General features: G+C 43.2%; 1 protein-coding gene across 2 annotated transcripts in view; it reads right to left on the bottom strand.

Moving 5' to 3' along the window:
- The window catches only part of grid2 (glutamate receptor, ionotropic, delta 2), a 393159-nt gene that overhangs the window by 303252 nt on the left and 63789 nt on the right, over positions 1-26118 (bottom strand). For both annotated transcript variants that reach the window (XM_042336695.1, XM_042336705.1), the window contains exon 2: positions 25446-25601. In XM_042336695.1, the coding sequence (XP_042192629.1) occupies positions 25446-25601 (156 nt within the window). The remainder of the gene's footprint in view (positions 1-25445; positions 25602-26118) is intronic.

Genomic DNA, 26118 nt, shown 5'->3' with positions numbered 1-26118 from the left:
CATTTGCGTTGAAAGTACCAATGTGAGTCTTGAAAGCACAAGAGCTAAGGTGACAGCTAGAAAACCCAAATTCACCATTTTTATTCCCCCCCCCACCCCCCGCATGTGTTTATTGCTGGAACCTGCCTTGAAACTAATCTAATCCAATCTAATCTAGTTGCAGGAAGAAGTAAGCGTGAAGTTGATGTTGCAAACTAAGTTCAGACTTTCTAACTTCGGATCGTATTCACTCGAGGCTTCCCTCCCCCCCCCCCCCCCAGTGTTAATTTTTTTCCTCCCGATTTTCTCCTGCTTTTCCCACAGAAAAAAAATGACCCTAAGAAAAAAGTTTTTTTTTTCTTTTTGAAGAAAACGCAACGTGAACTCATCCCTTAGTTCAGTGAAGCGCGTTGAGATAGTCACACATCGATCAGGTGTTATGAAACATGCAAATTATTTTTTTCAGCCCCATCTACAATCTTCCCTTGTGGGTACCTACGCTCTTAGCAGAAAAATTTATCGGCAAGCTCACAAAATCTGCAAGGTTTATTCGTGGGGGGGGGGGGAAAGTAGCTCACAAATAGACTTGGAAGCTCAGAAATTATTAACAGGATCTTGCCTCAGTCCTTGCTCGCGAGAATAATAATTCAGGGTAATTGGAAATTACCCAAATTCTGCGATTTGAAAATATGCAGAAATATTGTTGCCGATTCTCGTGCCTTTCACTCACCCATTAAATTGCTTTTTAGCGTAAACATTTGGATTACACCGAGCACACAATCGAGGGAAAATGTGAAATAATCAATGTCATTTTACATGGAACGGCATGCGCTATTATCCTTCTTCAAACCTGTGTTTTATACACCAGAGTTTTGCAATTCGTTTCCCTCCCTCTCCCTGCTCCTCTTTGGAATTTCAAGGCGATTTCACTCAAGCCCTTAAAATAAAATAAAAACACTACGCCTGGCTTGCCCTTCGTCGAACGTCGTCATTCGATTTCAGTTTTATTACTTTCTCTGCAGGGGCTGTGCTTTTATGTTGTCCTCTATGAAATATTTATATCAGTCGCAAAATATAAGCTCGGAACATGTCAGAGCTGGCACTCGACTCCGTTAATTAACAGAAGCGCGCTGCCACGGTGGTGCAGGACGCACATCGGGCAAGAATAGAGGCACGGCAGATAAAGGGCACTGCCAGTCACCGTGACTATTGATTGTCAAGAAAATAAATGAAGCGATCTTGTTGCCGGATTATGGCATGAAACCTGAAATAGGAATTTTAAGGGCACCTGGAAACAGCAGGATCCTCTGGTCAAGCCCGGCGCCCGACGGCAGCAAATTATTTCTCAGCTGAATTGAATTTCCGACTGGAATTTTTATTACATTTTTTTGTTGGCCTTTTGGGCCCGACAATCTCCGGTGTGATAATCCGTGTGTAACCAGAAACCTGAGTTTCTATGAGTTTCAGGCCCGTCCAAAGCCATCGTGGTCATTTTCTCAGAATATGAAGCACCTCGTAAAAAGCGCATTGTATTATATTTCAAAGATAGGCAGTTACATAAAACCCCTTTAAGATGCTTCGTTCCATTTTGAACACAGTGCAATTGAATTAAATCCACAGCTCTCCCGGCATACGGAAGAAGCAATGAAGGTAAAAAGAGAATTTTAAAAGCTTTCGGGACTTGATCTGGAAAACAAACTACCGAGCGGAGAAAACTATTTGAACAGCAATAACTTTGTAACTAGGACCTGTCGGCGTTTAAACACTTGATGTGTTGTACTACGTACAAGCGTGCTGCGCCTTTGCAAAACAAAGCCTGACAATTTTCAGCAGAAACCACTCGGTAGTTGACTTCATGTTCAAAATCACATTGAAAAGCTCTTTAACAATACACCGCCGTTGACTTGTTCAGCACAGAAAGGAGCCATTTAGCCCATCAGGTCTGTGCTGTCTCTCTGTCTGATCAGTCCCACTTTCCCTGCCTTTTGCCCGGACACATTGATATTTTCAGATATTTACCCAATTCCCTTTTTAAAAGCTGTTACGTGCACATCTTCAATCACTCTTACAGATGAGGTACCCATGTCGCAATAATCTGCGTAAAAAGAATCTTAAATTCTCCTTTGGGGAAATGATCTTCAAGTCAGGCCCTCTAGTTACCAACTCACTGATCAGTGGAAATAACTTCTCCCAGTTACCTTACCCAAAACACGTAATAATAAAAATAATTTTGTATTCCATTCTGTAATAGCAAACACCAACATGATCGAAACACATCCTCCTCCGCAGTTTGCGTGTGCTGTGCTGGTTCCCCTACTGGAGACATTTTCTGCAAACCTTTAAACCAACCGCTACCCAAAAAAAANTGGGTCACGTTTCGGTCTTTTCTTTTTTAAATGTCAATTAAACGTTCCGTGAGCCAAAGCCGCAGACTAGGACAAGGGAACGGTACCCGACACAAATCCCCTCCTCAACACGTTGGAGTGCTTGTCACATCCGGCCACGTCACAGCCTCCCTTCAAACAATGCCTGAAAAAAAAGGCTCTTTATGTTCCCCCTCTTCAGGTGTTCGCCCGATAAATACAATTTTGTAGCTTTTGCACACACAGGGCTGCCCACAAATTGACCGTCATACTCATGAGAGTGTCGAAGCACGGCTGTCAGTACTTGGATTACAAAAAGACTAAGGGTTATGAGGCTTATTGAAACATTGCGGGGGTTTTGAGGACGTATCCGTCTGCACGTTTGAGGCAACTTTTGCCGCTGGCTTCTGTAAACGAGTTTCACGTTATTCGAGTGCTGAACAGGTTACGCTCCTGTGACACGTGACAAAAGCATTTACTGTTCTCTCCGCAACACGCGCCAGAGATGCAATTGCCTTGCATTAGCTGGAGATACAACCTTGCAACTTGCACACTCCGGCTTCAGAGTGCGATTTGTCATTTTGCTAAATTTCCACCCCATCCGCCGCGAAGCGATGTCCGCAACATCAAATGTCCACAGATCTTCATCGCCCGCCTGCTCATCTGTGTGAGCCAGCTCATCGTGAGGCGAGGCTGGTATTTTATGAGCATGCTTGAAGTAAAGACGAAGGAAAGCTCATTAGTTAGCGACGGATCAGTTATCCGTCAAAAAGCTGTACGGCGGTCGCCTGATGGTTTTTGGCTGGATGTTCATTTATGCTTATGTTATGTGTTAAGCACATTCGTACACTGAGCTTCATAGTGATTGTGAGACATAACTAACCTGATTTCAGAATCATTTCTATGAAAGTACAGTAAATTTCTCCAGTGTGTGCCTTGTGTGCTACATATGGCTTGGCTGAGATTAATTAATTCAACTCCGGGACCTTCCTAGTCTTGATACCTTAACTGCCCACTGACAACACAATAATTTGAGCATTAGGACTCTATTCAAACTAGAAAGTCAGTACTTTAGTGCCTACAATATCGTTCCATGCCTCCAATGCGATCCTCTAGAGAGATTGCCAGTCCAACACCAGATCTCAAACCAAATTCTCAAATATTCTGCACTAGCACTCTTTAACCAATTCCTTTTGAGACGTTTCGAAGACGTGATAAGGCGCTATATCAGACACAGGGATTATTAGCATAGGTGATATTCCACTTGTCACAAAATGCACATCCTTTCAGGACTTTGGTGATTTCCGTTGACGATAGGACTTCTTTCATTTCAAGCACTTATTTCAAAATAAGTACAAGTCGTGGCAAACTGAATAGCCCATTGCTTAGTATCCAAACTACCCAAGGTGATCCAGATGGTTGTGACAGGACATCAGCAGTGCAATGCAAATAGCTGACTCTGATTGTTCCTCCAAGGGAATAACCCACATAATCACCCTGAGCTAAAAGAAGCTTAACTGCAAAGAACCACGACTTATTAAATGGGCTTCATGTTCCGTTAAACTCCAGAACCATTCTAATTCTGAACGTCAGACAGGTATTAACTCTCTAATGCCTAAGAAAGTAAGCTGACCTGTCTGAAACAGGGGAAGCTGGAACACAGTCCGAAATAAGATGAGGATGTGTTAAGCCGGGTCATATTTTGGTGAACATATATGGATGTTGTGAACTTGAAAAAAATAGGACAGGGTCAACTGTAACTATAGTTCTATAGCTTGTCTTGGTACAAAAATCCTACAAGACCTCCCTTGGGACCTCTGAAGAAGTTCACGACACAAAGGTTCATCTAATTAAAGCTGGCTTCAACTGCAACTGTCTGGCTTGTGTTGTCAGTGGACCTTTTAGAATTGGCATGTATTCGAGGATTAAGACCAACAACAACAACGACTTGGATTTATATAATAGTGCCCTCCACGCCAGACGGAGTCTCAGAGCGCTTACAGAATGACCATCGCAGAATGCAGGAAGACGGTCAGATACCCTCTCCGCCCCACACAGCCAGATTTAATGTTGCATTAAAAATACCCAGTCAATCCACTTAATTCTGTGCCTATCCTGTGAAGCACTTTGATAAGGTGCTATATCAAATGCAAGGATTATTATTATTATTATTATGGTACAAGACAGGGGAGAAATTCCTCCTGAGTCTAGATTTATTCTATTTATGCTAAGGCATAGAGCACACAGAATTAGACGATGTTGAATTCCGCCTTAACTTTGAAATTGGATTTCTGTAGTTACAGAAAACTGGCTTCAAAATTGGGCTTTTTATTTAAGAATTTGCCAAATCCTGGATGCTGCGAAACGATACATAAATAGAGTAAATCTAGATCCAAGTGAAATTACACCCCAGTACATATCTTCTTCCACTGCAGAACAAATCAAGCTGTGCTTCCAGTAAGTAAGCAATTGCCACTTCCAGTGTTTAATTGATATTGTGATCTTTTGAACTCCAAAATCAATTAATGTCCTTAGATTTCCCCTCTCTTTGAAGTTGAAAGACCGTCACTGAGACTTTGTGCATCTGTTAATGAAGCTATCCTGGCTCTCAAATAATAGTGTAATCAACAGTGTCAGCCTGGCTCAGTTGATAGTTAATAATAAAAATAAAATAATAATAATAATAATAATCCTTGCATTTGATTTAGCGCTTTTCACGTCCCGAGGACGTCCCAAAGCGCTTCACAGAACACACTGTAAAGTGAATTGACTGTATATTTGTGGGCGAACGCGACAGCCAATTGCGCACAGCAATGTCCCACAAACAGTCGTGGGTTGAAAATGACCCAATTTATTATTGTTTGGTTTTGGAGGGATTATTATTAGGCTCTGTGTGGAGTAAGGAAACTTGCCCAAGGTTTGGCCCTCTGCCTGGAATTGAACTCAGGTCTCTCACTTGCAAAGCTTGGAATTCACATCTCTGAGTCAGAAGGTCATCAGTTCAAGCCCCAAGTTGGGACTTGGAATCACATGTTCTAAGCTGATACTCCAATAGAGTGGCGGGGCGGGGGGGGGGGGGTGTTGTTGCATTGTCGGAAGCGCTATCCTACAGGTGAGTCAATAAACCAAGGTCCTCACGTGGATGTAAAAGATTCCACGGCACTATTTGAAAAGGGAAGGGAGTTTCTCCTGGTGTCCTGGCCAACAACCACCACCACCCCCACCCCCCCAAATGAAATTGGTTACTCATTCCATGGCTGTTTGTGGGACGTTGCCAGGTTTCGCCCACAAAATGCACAGTCAAAAATAATATATCCTGTGAAGCACTTTGAAACGTCTCAACAGATGATAAGATGCAAGGATTATTATTATTATTGATAATATTATAATATATGATAATAAAAGGTTTACCGCAAGGGGGGGGGGTTGGGGTGGGCATTGGGCTGTTAATGGCATTGTTGGCGCTACCTCCTCATCAGAAAATGTGTGCATACTGAACTAGTTCAATATAACTCAGGTATTCCCACTGTACTATCTCTGAAGTTCACAACGCGTTTACACCTGAATGCCCTTCTCCAGTTCTGGTACCAATGATTCTCAGAAGACATGGAGTTTCTAGGTTCGTGAGGTTTAGTCCCTAACATTTCCACCCCTTCTTCTGGATTCTTTCAGCTTTGATCATTTATATTACATTAGATACTCTGCTCAATGTACAAGTTAGAGCAGATGTTGACAACCCATCAGAAACTGTGCTGAGAAAAACCTATCCCCAGGTGAGTGCTCCAGTACACCAGCATACCTAGGTATAAATCCTTCACAAGGCGTTTGTTAGTCGATGGTGGATCTCTTTTCCGGGGGTAATAATTCCTGAAAAAAATGATAATTATAATTTGGTCGCTCAATCCACGACTGTTTGTGGGACGCAATTGGCTACTGCATATCGTAGTACACAAAATGCAGTCAAATCACTTCACAGTGTATTCTGTGAAGCACTTTGAAACGTCTCGAAGACTTGACAAGGCGCTATATCAAGTGCAAAGATTATTATTACTCTTATTATTATCAAGCCTATGAGTTGTGAGCTATCACAACAATGGGACAGGCCACTGAAGATCTCCTTTAATGCACAATTTCTAGAAACTATGGATTTCATTACTCGAATAACCAATTTCCCACTAGAATTTGTCAAAAGCAATTAGAATAATAGGCCTCAACAATTGAGTAGCTTTAATTTTAACTTACGAACAGAGCGGACATAAGCTTTATGCCATCATCTTATGGTAAGTGAATGCAAGCCGAGTGGATCTGCCTCTTCTGATAAGTGACACATGACGCACAGTCTATTACTAGATTGCTTACATCCTGCTGAAGTCTTAGCTGTAGCACAGCCTCGCTCGTGGCTCATCGCCTGCTTTTGCCACACAAAGCTACCTGCATTTTTGTGGCGTTCCTTCTAGCAAACTGTAATGTATTACAGCGCTTTTTTTTTTAACCTTTGAAGTCAAAGGCCTCGGTCACTGAGCTTTAATTCTCTATCGGGAAGCAATGAGTGGTTTTCCGCCGCCCTGCCCTTCCAGTCAGTGTGCGTAGATTCTTTGAAATGCTGCACATCTCTATCGTTAGCAGGCTCCTGTCTGATCTGTTCAAGTCACTGCTCAGCTATGAGTAGCGAGCCTGGTACATCGACTTCATGTTGTAACTCTGACAATCTCCACTGAGCACTCAGTACAAGATCCCAGATTCGCGCGTTAATTTTTCCACAAGTGCAGAATCATATTCGTGCCGTCTTTCTTTAGCAGTAACCTTTGTAATTTGGGTAAATAATTATCGCTTAAAAACGGGGACAAACGGCTTGTGAATCGGCCGAGACTTCCACACTCTGAACCTCTACACGCACGCACGCGCACGCGCACGCTGTTGAAAATATTGAGTAGAGACTGTCACTGCTTGCATTTCCTCCTCGCGTTGGGATATATCTGAGCTCAGTGTCGACCACTGGAACAAGATGTACTCTATTACTTTCGGGATAATTGGAGTTTCTGACGCCATTGGCTCCTGGATCTGCACAGAACCTTGAAGGCTTTTCAGGATCATAAACATCAAGCTCTGATTCTTCTGATATCATTACTGACAACTCTCCCTAGGATTTCTCCTGTTCTTTCGACCGTGACGACTCTTTCATAGCTAACAACATTTCACAGCAAGCCACGGTCTACACACAAACCGATCTGCTAGACAAGACGAGTGGGCATCTTCTTACCTAATGTACCATTCCAAGAAACAACAATAATAATAATAGCATTGGATGCGATACCTCTTTTAATGGCAAAGCACTTCACACTTCTGAAGTGTGATTTATACATTGCTCACCAACAGTGTGACTAATCTGTACAGCGTCATTTCGTAAGGAGCAGCTGAATAAACAAATTAATGCCTCATTTGTTTGTGGATATGAATAAAGAAGTGTTGCGCGCCCTTAATGTCAAAATGTTGTTACACAATGAGTTACTCCAAAACGTGGTACTTTCTATAGAATCTTAGAACTTTACAGAATAGAAGGTTATTTTAGCCCACTGCGTCTGTGCTGGCTCTTTGAAAGAGCAATCTATTCATTTCCTTCTACCCGTCGTTTCTCTCCAGCCCTCCAAATTACTTATTTTAGATATCGAGTTCCCTCTGTTCCCTCTTGAAAGCCGGTAGCAGTCAATTACAACCCAAACCATTCCTTTCAACGTTGCTAATGTTTCTTTAGAATTGCCTTCATGCTTAGAGGTCTTGATAGTATAATTGCTCCAATTTTCTAACCTCAATTCCGCCCTCCCATTTTCAATGCTATTCCTTGTTTGCAGGACTATAACCATTACGGAACTCAGGAACATTTTCTTTTTCACTGTGCATCAACAATTCATTTATATGCCTTTGAAATGTAAATTGCTCCAGTGGCTGCATCAATATTGTGACTGAGCTTTTAGATGGTAGAATGATCACAGCTCAGCAAATTCCCCGCCAATAAGTCACGTCACAGCCAAGTAGGCAGAGATTGCAACTTAATAAAACAAAAATAATGATCCTTGCATTTGATATAGAAACACAGAAACAGGAGTAGGCCATTAAGCCCCTCGAGCCTGTTCCACCATTCTATAAGATCTGTCTGATCTGTACCTCAAGTTCAATTACCTGTCCTTCTCTGTATCCCTTAATACCCTGACCTAACAAATAGATATCCTCCTCAGCCTTGTGCATATAGTCCATATAGTGGAGTACTGTAGCTCAGTGGTTAGAGCATTCGCCTTGCAAGCGAGACACCTGGGTTCAGTTCCAGGAGGAGGGCGAAACCTTGGGCAAGTTTCCTTACTCCACACAGAGCCTAATAATAATCCCTCCAAAACAAAACAATAATAAATTGGTCATTTTCAACCCACGGCTGTTTGTGGGGACGTTGCTGTGCACAATTGGCTGCTGGGTTTCGCCCACAAATAGACAGTCAATTCACTTTACAGCATATTCTGTGAAGCGCTTTGAGACGTCTCGAAGATGTGAAAAGCGCTATAACAAATGCAAGGATTATTATTATATAATGAATGGATCCAGAATATGTTAAAGGCCACATCTTAAAGTGCTTCACAGGATATACTGTAAAACAGACGGTGTATTTTGTGGGCGAGAATTCTAACAAGACAGAACTTAGCTTCCAACTTCTCCTTAACCAAATCCAAAATAAATCGGCAGTGATAGCACTCTGATTCTATATATGTGATAACAATCGGACTTTCACATCTTCTCCACTTCCCTTCCCAGGGGGAATAATGTGCGCCAGAACCTGGCGTACTTCGTCTCATGTTGGAAGGTTCCAGAGATTTGATTTCCAGGACACCAAGCAGACGTATTGTGAACTGTGCACCGTACCTGTGATCTATTAAACAAAAAGGTGAACAATGTCCGTACTGCCCCTCGGTCTTGACTGAACCATCTACATCCTGTTACTTTTGTAGCTGAAAGAAGATTTTCGCGTGTTGGTACACACATTGATATTCACACATTGAAGCCCCTTCTCCTCTGGGAACTTCAAGCAACACCTACATTGAATCCCCAAAGCATTGGCAAGCGGCATGAACCCGTACGATTGGCCAGTGGGCTTCCATCCAAAGCAAGTCCGATGATTTTTTTTTCAAAAAAAAGACTCAAGAAAACCTGATTCTTCTCTCCTGCCGTCAGCTCAACCTCGAGTTGTTTCCCTTTACGAAAACCCGCTTGCTGCGCGCCACCATTGTTTGGATTTGAGAAGCTCAGCGTTCTGCGGGAAGCCGTTTTGAGTTGTCGCAGGTCAGCAGCGTCCGAGGGGATCCAACGACGAGGCATTGGCCAACGACGGTCTTCAAACCTGCAGCGGTGTCATCACCGGGAGCCGCGCAGCACATCCCTCGCTGGGACTGACAACCGTTCAGCTCGGTTTGAAACGTGAAATATGATGTGCTTGTCACCTTCGAAAATAAACACGGCTCCGCACCTTCACGTGGGCTTGCAATCTGTCACTCTGAGCTGTTAGAAATGTCACTTCTAATCATGCCCCGAATGTTAAGCCACAATAAAACCCACCGCCTCACACGCACACGCCACACACACACACACACACGCATACGTCACACACACATCACATACCAATCATCAGTACCCACAACCCATAAACATCATCGACATCAACTTGCACTTAAATAGCGCCCACCACACAGGGTATCACCTCAGAGTGCTTAACAGTGGCGGAGCCTGACTCCGAGCCGGGGTGGGGGGGCAGGGGTTGGGGGGAGAAGGGACGTGACCATAAGCACGGTCGAAGAGGAAGGTTTTCAGGCGGGACTTGAAAAAGGGGAGAGAGGGGGCAAGGCGGAAGGATTGAGGAAGAGTGTTCCACAGTTTCGGGGTGTAGTGGCTGAAAATGCGACCACCGATGGTGGAGGGTGCGGGGGACAAGTGGGACAAGTCGAGCGGAGGCGCCGGGTGGGGAGGTGAGGAGGTCGGAGAGGTCAGGAGGTGCCAGGGAGTGAAGGGATTTGCACAAGAGAGTGAGGATCTTGAAGTCGATCCGTTCTGTGATGGGAGGCCAGTGGAGCCTGAGCCAGAACTGGTGTGATGTGGGGAACGGAGTTTGGTTTGGGTCAGTATGCGGGCGGCAGAGTTCTGAATGAGCTGAATCTTTTGAATAGTGAAGTTGGCGAGATCAGCGAGGAGTGGGTTGGAGTAATCCGGGCGGGAGGTGACAAACACATGCACGAGGGTTTGAGGAGAAGATGGGCGAGACGTAAAAGTGTGGATGGAGGAGCCAGTTGGCAGTGGAGAAGATGAGCCTGGGGTTGTCCCTGGTCTCCAAGATTATCTTGGAGGCCAAACTAATTACTGTAGTGAATATCTGTTTTATATATTTCCTTTCAAAACTGATGACTGCAGTTAGGCAATAATAAAGCAGACAGATTTAATTACTGGGGAAGCCCTAATTCTGTGCCCATGCTTACATCAGCAAAATAAACTATTTGCTACCCCATTAACTTTAAAAGAACATTGTTTCAGGCTCCTCTGTAAAGCATCGTTTGTTACAGTTCGCCAGACCTGCTGTCACAGCAGTTACGGTTAGTGGAGAAAGAAACTTCGCCATTCCAAAAGGGATTCCTGCCATAACCAAAGGATGTTAATGATAATCCTTCCATTTGATATTTTGCCTTAAATCACGTCCTCGAGACGTCTCAAAGCGCTTCACAGAATATACTGTAAGGTGAATTAACCGTATATTTTGGGGGCGGAACGCAGCAGCCAATTGTGCACAGCAGCGTCCCCGCAAAGAGTAGTGGATTGAGTGACCAAATTATCATTATTAATATTTTTCGAAGGGATTATTAGCCCCGGAAAAGTGATCCACCAATCGACTAACAACCGGGTCGCTAAATTACCAGGTGAACAGAGGAGTGTGGAGTAAGGAAACTTGCCTAAGGTTTTGCCCTTCCCGGGAATTAAACCCAGGTCCTCTCTCTCGCAAGGCGAGTGCTCTAACCACTAAACTATAGTATTCCAGGAAAGAATTTGGACGCACTTCTCGGAGACCTAAGGCAACTTCCCATGAGACTGATCAAATGCAATTATTATTATTGTTATTATTATTATAATTACTTCCTGGTAGTTTTAACTACACTCACACTTAAAAAGCCCTGCTGACATTCGCAAACATTGTTTGAACTCCAGGACTCTGACATAAGTGAGTCAGAGATTCTAGATAGGCTCTCGGGCTGAACACCAACCAATCCTCGAGAAGAACAGATGAACCGTTCACACTGGTGATTTTGATGCAAGGGGTTTCAGGAACCTCACCCGAAACCAGGTGAAGGAACTTCAGGAGCACAGTCACCTTGTAATTACAGGAAATCACAAGCGATCCCAAAAGGTTCAGGTGAAGGAAGCCTTTCGGGCTGTTCGATCTCGTCCTTCCAGAATACCCGCTCTTCCCATCCCAGCACCAAACTGACTGAGTCCGGTGCCCCAGCCTCAAAAACCCCCCCTGATAACCTGTTCTAGTCTTTAATTACCTTCTAGTCAAAGAATTACCTCCTGGTTTCCGTCTTGAAATTGTCCTTTGCAATGTTGGACCGCTCCCCCTTGCCCGACTGCCTTTCTACCTCTGAAAGTAAGTAGCCCCGACACAGCACAGGTTCTAAAAACACTCCACCGCTTTGTGCAGAGCTATGAAATGAAACAAAATGAAACACCATGCAACTCTTACGCAGTAAATACTACACTACGTAATCCATAATCTCTTTGCTTTGAGTAATTTATCATCAAATGTGGAATTGGTTGGTGAGGCAAAACCACTTTCTGCTACATTACCTAGACTGCAATTTAAAGGCAGCATTAAAACAAAATAAAAAATCAAATCTTCTCAGTACACATCTGGAACAGTTCCAAACCTGCTGTAAAATTTTAACGCGTTTTCTTTAAAAACATTTCAGCGCGAACACTTCGGAGTTATTTTTATGGCCTCCCAAATAAAGATGATGGTTTTCTCTTGCACACTGCTGTCATCTTTGACTGCAATTATTCCGGCTGCTGAAAACATTATGACAAAGGCGAAGCTTGGTGCAGCACTGTAAATATATAGCGGAGCAACTTAAATTGCAATTGGGATAAAATGTACCACTCATATTATTATCATTCAAAACCAATGCAACCACATTTACCATCAAAATCTCTTAGACAATTGGGATGTATTGAGTCTTCAATTAAATTCTACGCGTCCTGAATTCTGATGCACCAGTCTAACTGCGGCGCTCAAGTGGATAGGTCTGATGGACATGTTACTTCCACCAGCAGAGCCCAGAGATAACACTCGATTGCAGTGGAGTCTTGTTATAACTCGACTGCTATAACATTGTTATCGCTCAGATTCAGGCTCCGCCACTGTTAAGCACTCTGAAACGTTACGCTGTTTGGAGAGCGCTACATAAGTGCAAGTTGTCGATGGGACCAAATCCTATCATGAGGCACGAGAGTCGCTTTCACCTCACGGGCGCACAGCTGACGTGTTTGTTCTTACACGTCAAGAAAAAAACGACTTCCAGGTCACCGCTGATATCACGTCCTACGTCGCACCAGGGCACAGTAAATGGGAAGTGACATCAGTTGCGATCGAATGACCCAGTAGTCAGCCATTGTAACGCGAAAGCTGACCAGTGAACCAGGAAGAGGTTGGGGTGACTACACACATAGATGATAAACTGTGTTGTAAATCAATTTATGTTGTTAACAAAAAGCGTGATATGACCTTGCTGGGTTGTTCCATTCAGTCTGAAATACCGGGATAACATTTATTTTATAATCTGTCAGTCATTGGCACTAGTTATGAAAAGCATCCAAACTATCCTGAAGTTTAATAAAACATGATTAAAGATTTCGGGATCGAACTCCAAGACCCCATTGCTTTCCTTCTTTAAGGTACCTATTAATAAAGCATTGTGAAACAATCTCCAGACTTCCAATTAATAGCAGAGCTCAGAAAATTCCCGTCGGCTGGATTCCTACTTGATGAGCATCAGTATTGATCCTGAAAATGGCCTGTGAGTAGTTCTGAAAATACTGCTTTAAATCAATCTGAATTTGGAACGTATTCTTCAAATAAGACCAAAAAGGTCTCTAAGAGATTATATTTTCCAAACTTTGTTTGGTCGGCCGAATGTCTGACACGTGTGGAAACCCATCACCATGCTTAAGAGTATCCAGACCAAACAGAGTGCTCCATGCAACCCACCTACACATGGAAATTCCCATGTATTGCAATGGAACGCCCACTCTCTCCCTGGAGGGAAACATCGGGTTTGCCTAATTCTGGAGAGCATTAGGCACCGGTTGGCGAGAGCCACGACTTGGAGCCTCCAGTGTGCGTTGAGGCATGGCTGGAATTACCCAACTATAACTGCACAGCTTGCCATCAAGAGGCTGTCTATCCAGCTTTCTCACTGACTGTCCAGCTCGGGACACCCTACCCTGTTAGGGCTTGGCTTGCGGGGTTACAGGAGCTGAGTGGGAAGAATCCCTGTCCGCAACGGTAAGAGGGCGTCTCCTGCCCCTCCAACAACCTGGAGTGCTACAGACCTGACTGGCTGAGGAGACAGATTACCACGACTACCAACTTTCATACCAAGGTGGAGATAGCAAGCTTGGATTCTGACATTTTCATACCTCCACTCTAAGAGGATATTTTACAATCCCCGAAAAGCCTATAGATTAATTTGTTGTGACTGGAACCGTTGGTCTCATCTTGTTTTGGGAGACACAGTATTCACCGCTCTCCATACATCAGGGAATTCAAGATTAGTGTTCAGATCTGCATTAAAATGATGTGGCAGGCAGTTTCGATGATGATAATAATTTAAACAATGCGCTTCACGTAAAATAAGGACCTCAAAGTGCTTTACATAAGATAATTGATTGAAAATGAATGTTGTTATTAGGGAAACGTGGCAGGCAATCTGTGCCAGCAATTTACCTCAAAGGACAGTGGAATTAGGAGCCAATTTATTTGAATTTGGATCGGGGAGTTGAATATAAAGAAGGATAACCAGGAGAAAGGCTCCGCATCTGATGCCATGAAGGTGTCACTATGTTTAGTTCCATCATAGTGATTTGCAGCCTTTTTAGCGGAGTTTCACCCATTATAATCTGGCGTGATGCCCTGCAGTATTTCATTACACACACTGTGCCAATAAAATCACATTTTGAATTTGGCAAAACAACTTGAAACGACGAGAAGCTTTCACAACAGGACTCATGACTGCCACGCAAAGGAGTCGCTTTTGCATCGATATATCAGTTAGGGAATTTGGTCCTCTAATTTGGTTTACGTTCTTCATTGCGGAATAGGGCTCGTGGGTGAGGGAACCCCAAAGCTTTTGTAAAAAAAAAATAAAGAAAAAAAAAATGGGGTTATTCCAGTTACACTGTTCACAGCCTTTCTGTTGTCGATGTGTACACATCACAATCACGCTGCTGCTCAGCTGTGAATCCCCACTGCTGTTATAGTTAGATATTTTTGAGTGCATCCCAGATGGTCCCAATGTCCACAGCAAATGAGCAGTACATACTCCAGCGTTGGAACGGTGTTCTTAAAATGGAAACGTTCTCTGTAAGATTAGGCTCCGCTTGAGGCGGGTTGAGATTTTCTGGCAGTCTAGTTACTTTTGTAGAACAGCTCTGTTACAAAAGACCAAACCAGTTGCGTAAAGCTAATCTGTGAAACAAAAAAAAAACAACTGACATAGACAATAAACCCCAAATTTAAGTAAAACAACACGTAGGAAACAGGAAGGACAGGACCCCGATGCCTGAGTAAGTTAATTCAGTCCCAGTTTCAACCATCAGTATAGACTCAATTAATTGATATCAAGCTCTTGTAATCAAAGCACTCTGATATGCTACCCTCTGTGAAGAGATCGATATAAATACAACTTGTAGTTGTTAGATGGAGCTCAATTCCCTTAACTTAGTGAAGGGACAAATCAATTAGGATGTACATTTCTGATCGCTCTCCCTGCTGAAGGTGCTAATCTGTGTACACGCCCGAGGATAGGTTTGAATTCGGCCCACGATGGCCTCACAAGACTGACTGCGCTGGGTGAAGTCTCACACATGGAGGTTGAGTGTGGAGCTAAATTGCAGTACAAGAGCCGAGAAAGAAGATTGGGCAGACAAGAAAACAGACAAGAAAATGAGATAAGAAGGAATCTCAGACATCAGATTCAGATTTAACTGATACTTCATGTACCTACGGTAAGTCGTGCCCAGTAAAAATTATATATTCCACAGGTTTCCTTTTCAGGTTTTATGAAATTAAGTGATACAACCTAAAACAAGCGTAAATGTGTAAATGAGACCTGGGAGAAGGTGGGAATAAAGAGGTGCTGAGGGCAAAAAGCAGCTGAAGATAACAACTGGGGGGGCACCAGATTAGAGTATTAAGATCAAGAGTGAATGGGAGGCAAAATGGCAGAGAGAATAAGAGTATGGAGTATACATAAGGAGGAAAATGGAAGTTCATCAGAAGTGAGGGAGCAGACAAGAGGAGAGCAACAGTGACCAAAGGGAAAAGAGGTTTGGGATTGTGAATAGAAGCAGATGACAGTAAAGAAAGCCACAGGTCAACTGTCAATCCAGTCAACCAATAATACTGGGAAACTAATGACTAAAACAATTGGACAAGAGGAACGTGAATCACACGGTTGAGCTGAATAATTGATGGACAAAATGTCGAGCAGCTATCTGCAACCCCATTTTATCCCAACTGAGTCTGCTCCAGTACATCAGTGTAGGAGCAAACCTTAGCAAAGTAGAACGAGGAACCCTGAAGTGCACAAAAGCTGTGCTTCTCCACCACACGCGGCAATATGGTTAGCTACTGCTCAATACGTACTTACCATTTCAGTGAGCCTCAGACAGTGGGTTCCTCCTGTATACCTCACTGACACCCTGGTCATGACCCTTCAGGAGAGGCAAACAGCTGAGAGCCAAATACTTAGCCAAATGTTTAGATGAAAAATATAGTTCATACGTCTCTTTATTCACATTAACAAAGTACCATCATGGAAATCTGTAAGAAATTTCCCCATGTCCTTGTGAGTCACAAGCAGATATTTTAAAATATTTAATCCTCTTAACTGTCATTGATGGTCCTCCATAATTACAGAGACTGGAGAATTGGAATGTAAGCGGACTAATAGGATTTGGTTTTGCAGAAAACCGGTTGCATTTACAAATATATTAATTCTACTCATCGTTGACCTAAAAAATGAATTCTATACTGTGCACATAATCAGCAGAGAAAAAACTAAACTTTCATGGTGTGCATTACCATCAATGACAATATAGAGCTTTGGACCTGAGGAATCATTAGGATTTGGAAGACATTATAAGTGCTGCATTATTCCTCCAAGTGCTATTGACTTGTCCTTTGCCAAGACAGCAACAACATGGGCATGGACTGTGCACCCATCAATCTATACTTTAGCCATTTGGCCATTTTTCATGTGAAACCTCTTAAATCATGTAAGGATACAGTCACCTTCTCCCTCTGCTGGCTCGGTATCAAACTCCGCCATTGCTAAGCCCTCCAAGACGCTATCCCACATGAAGGGTGCTATATCATTGCAGGTTATTGTTGATGCCAAAGGAATTTCCAAAGGGATTTATTACTAAGTGCTCCAACTTGCAAATGGGAATTCCTTCCAGTAACTCCACATAGGTTACAAGACTTATTGGAGCTTTGTTTTGCAAAGGGAAACTATTTGGAAGATACCCCCCCAAAAAAACACATTGTCCGCCCACAAAATACACCGTCACAGTACTTCACAGGATATGTGAAGCTCCTCGAGATATTTCAGTGACATAATTGTAATATCAAACACAAGGATGATCACTGACATGGGCATGCCAAGTTTTATTTGGGCAAGGATTCGAGTTACAGAATTTTGCATGAGCTCGAACTCGTTGAACTTACACGGAGATCAACAAGTGATTCAAGAGGATGTTATTTTTACATCATTCCATCAGAAGAAAGATCATTGTGAAATAAAATGCATACTATATTCACGTTAAAGATATTGTAGTGATGTATATATATATATAATTTTAGGGAAAAGGTCCTTTAAAGCTAAAGAGAACATCACCATAGATGGTGATTTATCATACTATATATTATAGGTCACATCAGGACCGAATTTCCTAACATCCCGAGAAATATTTTCTTAGGGCACAATAATGTCTGACAAGCAAACGATTTATAGCTAATACCGTGATATTCAAGGCCATGTCTTTCTCTGCAGTGGTTTATAATTTATCTCGACCGATACATACTCTTGACATTTCTTTGCGGCTGCATGATTCAAGCACAATTGGAGAAAGATGTGCTAAGTGTTAACAGGAAGGAAGCTGCATTCTGATCGGTTATGTGGAAAAGGGGTTGTTGTTCATGGCTTCCCACATTGAAAGGGTTATTTTCTTTGACTGTGTTGTGAGGGGGAAGGAAACACCGTGTGAGTTAATTGCTTCCCCTTGGTGTAAAAAATGCGGCATTAATCACACACCAACCCGAGAAGCCCAGGAGAAGATTGCATATTTCTGCTGTCTAAGCCAAGGAATGGTATTCGCTCCTCAGGACTGAAAATAGAAGTTTTTTTTTTACATATGAGCGTAATTATTATTTTCAAAAATAAATATGCATTTCCTGAGCGTTTCTATCACTGTTCTATCATTGAAACCAAATGTTTAATGTTGGCAATGATGCAGACAGTACATTCCCCTAACTAAACCCACAGGAATACAAACTTGAAGGGTACGGATTAGCATACATATGACTTAACTAACAATCTCACTTATACTGAGAGCTAGTGAACTATGGAGATGTTCACGTTGCAGTCTTAAAGTGTCAGAACCGAGATATTTGTGTGCACTCAGTCTCACACAGAATTAATGGTTGCATCTGTCAGTGAAAACCAGAGCTACATTTCAACCTCAGAATATCTTCACAAGATCAGTCTGGATGAAGAAGACCCTTCGATCCATCTCATTTCATCCCTCCAGACACCTACTCTACCGTTTGCCCATCATTGCGTCAAGCTGCTTTTTAAATGAGTCCAGTGTCCTGGCCTCTACCATCCTTCCTGACAACAAGTTCCAACCTGCCAAGCGGTGATTAAACCTCTGCGTAACCCAAAAACTTCCTGGTGCCTGTCCTGAAATTGTACTTTACAATTCTAAACCAATATCCTCTTGTTCTACTGTCTTGATGCAGTATTGATCTGGTTTACCTTTTCGATCTCATTTAGATGTTGTACATCTCTCTGAGGTCCCCTCTGATTCGTTCTCTCTTAAGACTGAAGAGCCCGAGCTTGTCTAATCATTGCTCATAGCTCATTCCTCCGAATTCAACTGATTTAGCCACAGCCAGTATACTGTTTGCCTTGTTGTTGTTCTAGCTGCAGTATTTCTCTAATCAGACGGCAAAAGATCAGCCAGCATCGGTTTGCCTGCTGCTCAAACATCAGCACTATGTGGCCATTCTAGGTCTTGAAAAGCAATGGGATGTCTCATCAGAAAACAGCAGTGAAGCAGCAGTTCTAGGACATTGCACTTTGCGGAGTGAATGCACATACTCCATTATCTCTCTCCCCATAACAGACTGAACGGCCAGTCTAACTCACTGCCCTCGGCTCACAGCGCTGCTAATATCATAACTCAAACGCACAAAGGCGTTGCACAGCAAGATGGGCGCTGTACATCGCTAGGCTCTGCGATCAATGTGTAAATATAATGGAAATGTATTTCAGGGATTTGTTCTGCTTAGGGTTAGGGTTAGGCTTTCAGAGATTCTGTTCTGAATATAAGCGACGTCAAGACAGACTGGGCAAACGTATTCTCTCACTGCCACGGTCAACTTTGAAAAAGACCTTTGCGTGCTAAAAACAAACTCTCATCCAAGGTGCCCTCGTTGCTCTCCTGCTTATTATACATTACAGTATTGGGCAGATGTGTCATCCCCAGAAGAGGCCAAGCTGTTCACAGTATCGACAGCATCTGAGTGTCATTGGCTGCAATCCCACAGCACAACCGTACGATCAACCATATTTGGGAGCTGATGTGATGGCACAACTCCTCTGGACTGCCTGGTCCACGTGTGCTTTACGCTTAAGCAAGAAAGTCAATGAGACAGTGACTTTATTATACACTGTCCGAGCTCTTTGAGACCTTGAGCAAAATTAGTTGCAATGAAGTGTGTGATCAAAGGGTTAGTGTCCCAATTGTATTATACCTGGCAAGTATCAGCTTTATCGACTGCCTTCTGAAACCTGCTTACTTCAGGCGCCTTGGGACGTCCTTTGGACATGAAAGGCACTATACAAATGTAATTCGTTGCTGTTTGAGAGTTACCAATTCTAACTGCCACCTTTTATCCCACCTCCTGAGCCTGCGGTGGCGTGTGTTGCTTTCCTCCGGACACAAACCGGAATTTTGTTGCTCGGTCCGGTACACGGGAGGCTCACTCACATCAACAATCTCAGCAGTTTTGTTTTCCGATCGTGATAGTCGAATTAAAAAACTATAAAAAGTAATATATAGAAAAACGACACAATATATATTTTTACAGCGCCTTTCGCGTCAGGAGGGCGGCTCAAACGAGCTGGGGGTTTGGAAGTTCTGGAAAGCACAGGAGCATTTTACTCGCTCCACATGAAATTAGTTTTAAAAACCATAGGCAAACAACGCACCGAGGCTTATTACCTTCACGTAATGTAGTGAATTTATTGATGTGGGCTCAAGGCTATTTATTGCATTCGCTCGGCTTAGCAAGTTTGTTGCTCTGTACGTAAAATGGTTAATGTAATTCCAGATGTAGAATCTAATATTGATAATGTAATTGATTACGTAAGAGTCAAAGATGACCTGAAGCATGGTCAAAGAGGCAAGTCGAGGCCTGCTTTGAATGAGATGAGGGAGGGAGGGAGTTGGAGGGATTACGGGATGGAAATAGAAATTATTGTTTGAAAGAAATCAGCAAAGAGAAAAGGGGAAAACTAAATATAAAAATTCCCCATTTTCAAAATGCGGCTCCAACAGTAAGTTTCCCGTTAAATAAGGCAAGCCATTCTCTCGTCCGTCTGCCTCTCTTTCTCTCACACAAGAGGCCAATTGAAACTGACTGATGCAGCTGAAACTTGAGGATGTTAATACCATTATCAAAGATCGGCTAATTTGTTTTCTGACAAAAACACTGGAGATGAAATGCTTCCCGAAAATAATAGGCTTTCTATTTCAAAGCTCCAATCTCTAAAGGTAGAGTAAAATTGAATTCGGACATACAACGTGTGATTGTAGTTGGCAGTCCAGTGCGAAGAGGTATTTTTTGTTTCCATTTAGTTTTTTCGCTGGGGCCCGCACTAAGATTTTGGAATCAAAGTCAAGTTCGCTTTGACAGCGTGTTGGGAACGATTGTAGACTACGTCAAAATACAGTCGGAATTGCACTCTGAGAGCAAGGATGCTTTGCAGCTTTCTGTGCCTGAACAGCATTGCTCCAGAGAGTGCAAAGGCACCATCGCTCATTCCACGTCAAATTCATTTTAAAATACCACAGGCAAACAAAGCACCGCTGCTCGATCAAGTGAATTTATTGACGTGGGCCCAAGGCTATTTGTTGCATTCACCGCGTTTAGCGAATTTATCGCTCTGCACTTATAATGTAATTTTAGACATACAATTTAATATTAATAATGTAATATTATTTATCATTTAACGGAGCATTAGTTATTTACGATGCACGGCAAAAGAGTTTCCAAAGTTAGAGCGGCGCAGAGCAGAAGAGAGCTCACATTGATGAATCCACTATGTTGGGCAAAAATCAAACAAGAGTTTCTTTCCCCTCAGAAATTAAAAGGCAATGCAGAATTCTTACAGGGGCACCGACTGACCCACAGGAACCCCCACCTAATTGTACTAAACTTCAGCTCAGATTAGCTATGCTTTCTCCCCCCCCCCACCCCCCCCACACCCACCCCCAAAGAGAAGAGAAATTCTCCTGTTAAAATCCTGTTCAGTCCGGAATCACTCACTTAGCGTTTCTCCTCAGATGAAGTAGTCAACTATTATTCAGGCATCTTCATGGATTTCTTGTCCTTTGAATGAGACATTAAACTAAGGTCCTGTCTTGCTTGTTCAGGTGGACAGTAAAGATCCCATGGCACAATTCGAAGAGGAAGGAGTTTCCCCCCAGTACCCGAGCCAAGAATACCCCAAATAAAATTGGTCACGCGCACCATGACTCTTTGTGGGATGCTGCTGTTCACAAATGTCTAGTTTAGTCCCCCCTCCCTCACCTCCACCCCACCCTCCCCTATTTTGGGGTATCCTTTTCAATTAATAAGTATGATAATAAATTGACTTTCTTTCTCATCTCTTGGGAAAACAGCAGAACCTGTAACAGCTGAGATAAATTGCATTGCTTTCCAAGTGTTCCACTGAAATTTGCAACACATTCAAATTCTTAGTGTGATCAGTAAGCACAGACAGATCATTCATATCTCTTTGACAGATCAGCTTTGATGACTCCAAAAAATAAACTGAATCCACTGACGTGGGCTTGCAATCGGTCTTGCTCTTTTCTCTAATCAATTGCGCTCCTAATATCTCTGTTGTGCTGATAAGCCACTGAGCAGCGCTTTGCTGGTACAAATAGAGCTCTTTCACAGATACTACCTGTTGTGTTAAGCTGAAGGCAGCTTTGTATTGTGTCAACAACAGAGCGCAATAGTTATTTGCAGAGTTTCATATCAATCGCTGCTTACGCACTGTGGATGCCTACTTGCCTACGTACGTGGAATTAAGCGCACGTGCAATACTCCACTAAATAGGTACTTTTCAACAAAAATATTGGTGAAGTGTCAGTGTGAGTCAGGTCTTAATTTGCAGCATTTCTTAACCAATTTTTTTTACTAAGGAAAGTGTAATTACTGTATTAAATTTCTGAAACGTAAATCCTTCGGCATGTTATTTTTTTTTAAGAAACGTGAGAATCACACGTTTCCTTATGAGAAATACTATGAACTAGGCCATCTGGTCATGATCATTGCTCGCCAGTGAACCACTTCTGTATGTATTAAACTTCAGCTGCATTTTCCATCTGGTGAAAAGCTGCTGCAGTCCAAGATTTCCTCCTCACGGTGGTCCCTTAATACTTACAATACAAATACAATACAAAATTACATCTGTATAGCGTCTTTCATGTCAGGACCATGTCCCAAGACGCAAGACAGTCAGGGATTTGGACCCGAACTGGGGTGGGGGGGGGGTGGGATTGGGGTAAGGGTTCGTGGAGGACAGGGAGGGAAAGAGGATGGCCAAAGGCGTGGTCAAAGAGGAGGGTCTTGAGATGAGTCTGAAGGAGGCGAGGGAGGGAGTGAGCGAGGCGAAGGGAATGTGCGATGGAGTTCCAAAGGGTGGGGGAGGGTCAGAGAGGCTGAATGCCTGACCACCGATGATGGGGAGGCGGGCTGGGGACGTGGAGCAAGCCCGAGCCGGCTGAGCGTAGAGAGTGGACAGGTTGATAAGGGGTTAGCAGGTCACTGAGGTAGGAAGGGGCAACGCCGTGGAGGGCCTTGAAGGCGAAGGCAAGGATTTTGAACTCTATCCTCTGAGGAATTACTTCTGTTAATTCAGATCGTGTTCCTTTAACTGCAGTAATACTGCAGAGTTTGTGCTTATCCCAAGTGAAGTATCACATCAACATGACACAGAACCAATTGGCCTAATAGAAAATAGAAAACGCCAACAAAATATGACAGAAACAAGGAATGTTGCTGCTTCTCGAAGCAATTTTCTTTCTATATTAAAGCACCGTATCAGCAAAACTCACCCCCTTCCAAGAAAAAGTGAATTGGAAGCAGTCAATGCCTAATATTTAAAATACTATTTACTCTTGGTTATTTCTGGGAACTAGGAAGTGCAGTGGGCTAGTGGCGGGTGCGTTGGGATCATTGGGTCACTGCAGATATGTCCCAAGGCATTCACGGCAATAGGACTCTAACGTAAAAATCTCAGGGCACACGCTGGGTTAATTTCCACAGTATTCAATAAGAAGCTGTCGTTATACTCTACTTCATAAAATGAAACATTAAGAACAACGGTAACCGCTGTAACATCTCCAATGGAGCACTGCATCGTTCGAGACGCATTTCTGAACGAAAAAGTCCCAAGGATAGTATCCCTAATACCACAGTGTTTGCGCGCTATCAGTCAACCTTCACAGCTAATGTGATGCACGCACAAAAGTTCAAAGGGGCAGTGCTCTCCCCAATCCCAATTCGGAAACGCTGGTGATAAGCAGATTCAACTCTGCTTGTTTTCATCTTGATCAGTGATTAGTCTTTTTTTTAAAAAAAACACAAAATATCTATGGGTACCCAAAACATCTAGCTTCATTCTGAGGAGGAGTTATAAATACTGTGCGTACAAAAGCAATCTCAAAACATGCTTTTCTGAATCCTAGGCCGCCACTGTAGGAGTTGGGTCACAGCTGAAAGAAAGGGTGTGCTGTTTTCACCCATAACGGCACCTGTGTTAAATACGTTTGCGACTCTGAAATGCGCAACAAAACGTAACGGCGTTGCATCAAACACCCAATCTTGTAGCTGGGGCTCCAGGTTGCGTAGAATACCCATCTCGAGTCAAAAAAACCTACGCTGCGTGTGAAATCTTGGGACACGCGCACACGCATACGCACACTCTCACCCCTTAACCCCTTCCCCCCAAAACAGAACGTGCCCCAAAACAGGTGAATGTTTAACAAAAGGCGTGCAAGGTGGGCATCTAAGAAGTCTGACCAGTTAGTGCAGAAGTTAATTGCTAACAAACAATGCAGCAGTTGTGCGCTGGAAAAGATGACCTTCAGATTGAATTACAGGATTGTGGACTGATGATCACTGGTTGCAGAATTGCAAACAGCAGCTCTGCCACCCACGGTGAAACACTTCAGTCAGGTGGAAGCTGGGACAAAGCCTTGCTTTCTTTTTTATTTTGACTGTGTAAAGCACCGAGGATTTGGATTTTTATTACACAATGGAAACACGGGCTAATTTTCCGATATTCTTCACGTCCGAAACATAATCAGTGGCGGAGTTAATAGGCAGGGGGTGGAGGGAAGGAAATCTTCCACCCACCCACTGCTCCCCCCACCACCGCCAGCCCCTACCGGGATCCTTTAGGTGTACGTACGGCTCCCGTTTCAAGTGTTCTATGAGAAGAGAAAGCAGAGCAGAGCACAACAGGGGGATAGGTGGGGCCACTAATGGCCTATCATCCCCCTCAACACCTGCAAAACCTGAGCCGCCATCGCACATAGCAGGCATACAGGATGAACGCCTTCAAAGGCAAGTGTCACTGCTGTACAATTTATATATGTCTGTATTGCCATTCGTATTCATTTCACTCTTACCTTACCAGAGGCAACTCCATCATGGGTAGCTTTAGGAGTCGCTAACTTAACTCCACGAATGAGACTTACACGAGATGTTGAGTAGATTTCTCACTGTATTCCAGTTAAACCACACAATGAATTAATTGTTATTAATTAACAATTAATTACAGACCACAAATAGTACAATAAAACGCGTAGCCCCTATCGCGCACAGTTTAAGGGCAAGTGAATCCCAAGAACCGTGGGCTAAAGATTCCTCCGTGAATTCTGAAGCATCATGTCATCCAGTACATCCTAGCTTTAAATCCTACATATTTTCAACTCTAACTTCCAGCACAAAAAAAACCTTTTTAAAAAAGAACACGTGGACTATTGTGTTTTTTTTTCCAAACCATTTCAATACCTGAGCGAAGCTTTGCACCTTCTCACCCATTCAACTAATGTGGAACATCATCCCATTTCTGGTCCATCAGTAAACCCACGATCCGGCATAGCTTAAGGGAGAAAGTTTCAAATGGACCATTTGCTCCTCGTATCCAAATGTTACCCGGGATGACAGGACAAAAGCTGGAGTGGAAGTAAGTGGAAGTGTCCGTTTGGGATTTATCTTACCTTCCTGCACAGCCTGGAAAGGGTTGTTTCCGTCCACAAATGTCACGGAAAAGGTGATTTTCTCCGTCTGCAGGATTTCCTCGTTCAAGTTAAGGTCTGATACAGCCAATCGAAACACTTCGTCATCCTTCTTGGCAGATTCATCAAAAATCGCACCTGTTGAAGCAAAGAAGTGTTTGCATGACACATATGATCATCCACTGTTTATTATTAGGCACCATGATGCAACCAACCAAATGGAAAGGTATTACATGACCTGGAGACTGATGACGCAAAGGAGTATCTGTAGCATAGCGGGCGGTGCACTCGCCTCGCAAAGCAAGAGGAGCAGGGTGTGATTCACGGGCAGGGTAAAACCGTAGGGAGGTTTCCTTAATCCACACGCCTCCCTTTACCTAGCAGCAAGCGGGAACCCCGGTTGATAATCAATTGTTGGTTCGCTTCCCAGGGGTAATAATCCCCCCCAAAAAATTGCTCGCTCAATCCACGACTGTTTGCGGGACACTGCTGAGCGCAATTGGCTGCCGTGTTTCGCTTACAAAATGCACAGTCAATCTGCTTTACAATACATTCTGTGAAGCGCTTTGAGAAGTTTCAACAACGTGAAAAGGTATTATATCAAATGCACGGATTACTATTATTATTATTATTGTTATATCTCCAGCAAGTCATT

The sequence above is a fragment of the Callorhinchus milii genome, unplaced genomic scaffold (genome assembly GCF_018977255.1).
Source record: "Callorhinchus milii isolate IMCB2004 unplaced genomic scaffold, IMCB_Cmil_1.0 Scaffold1, whole genome shotgun sequence".
Taxonomy (NCBI): Eukaryota; Metazoa; Chordata; class Chondrichthyes; order Chimaeriformes; family Callorhinchidae; genus Callorhinchus; species Callorhinchus milii.
The sequence above is the reverse complement of the archived record's forward strand: the minus strand, read 5'-3'. Positions and strand labels throughout refer to the sequence as shown.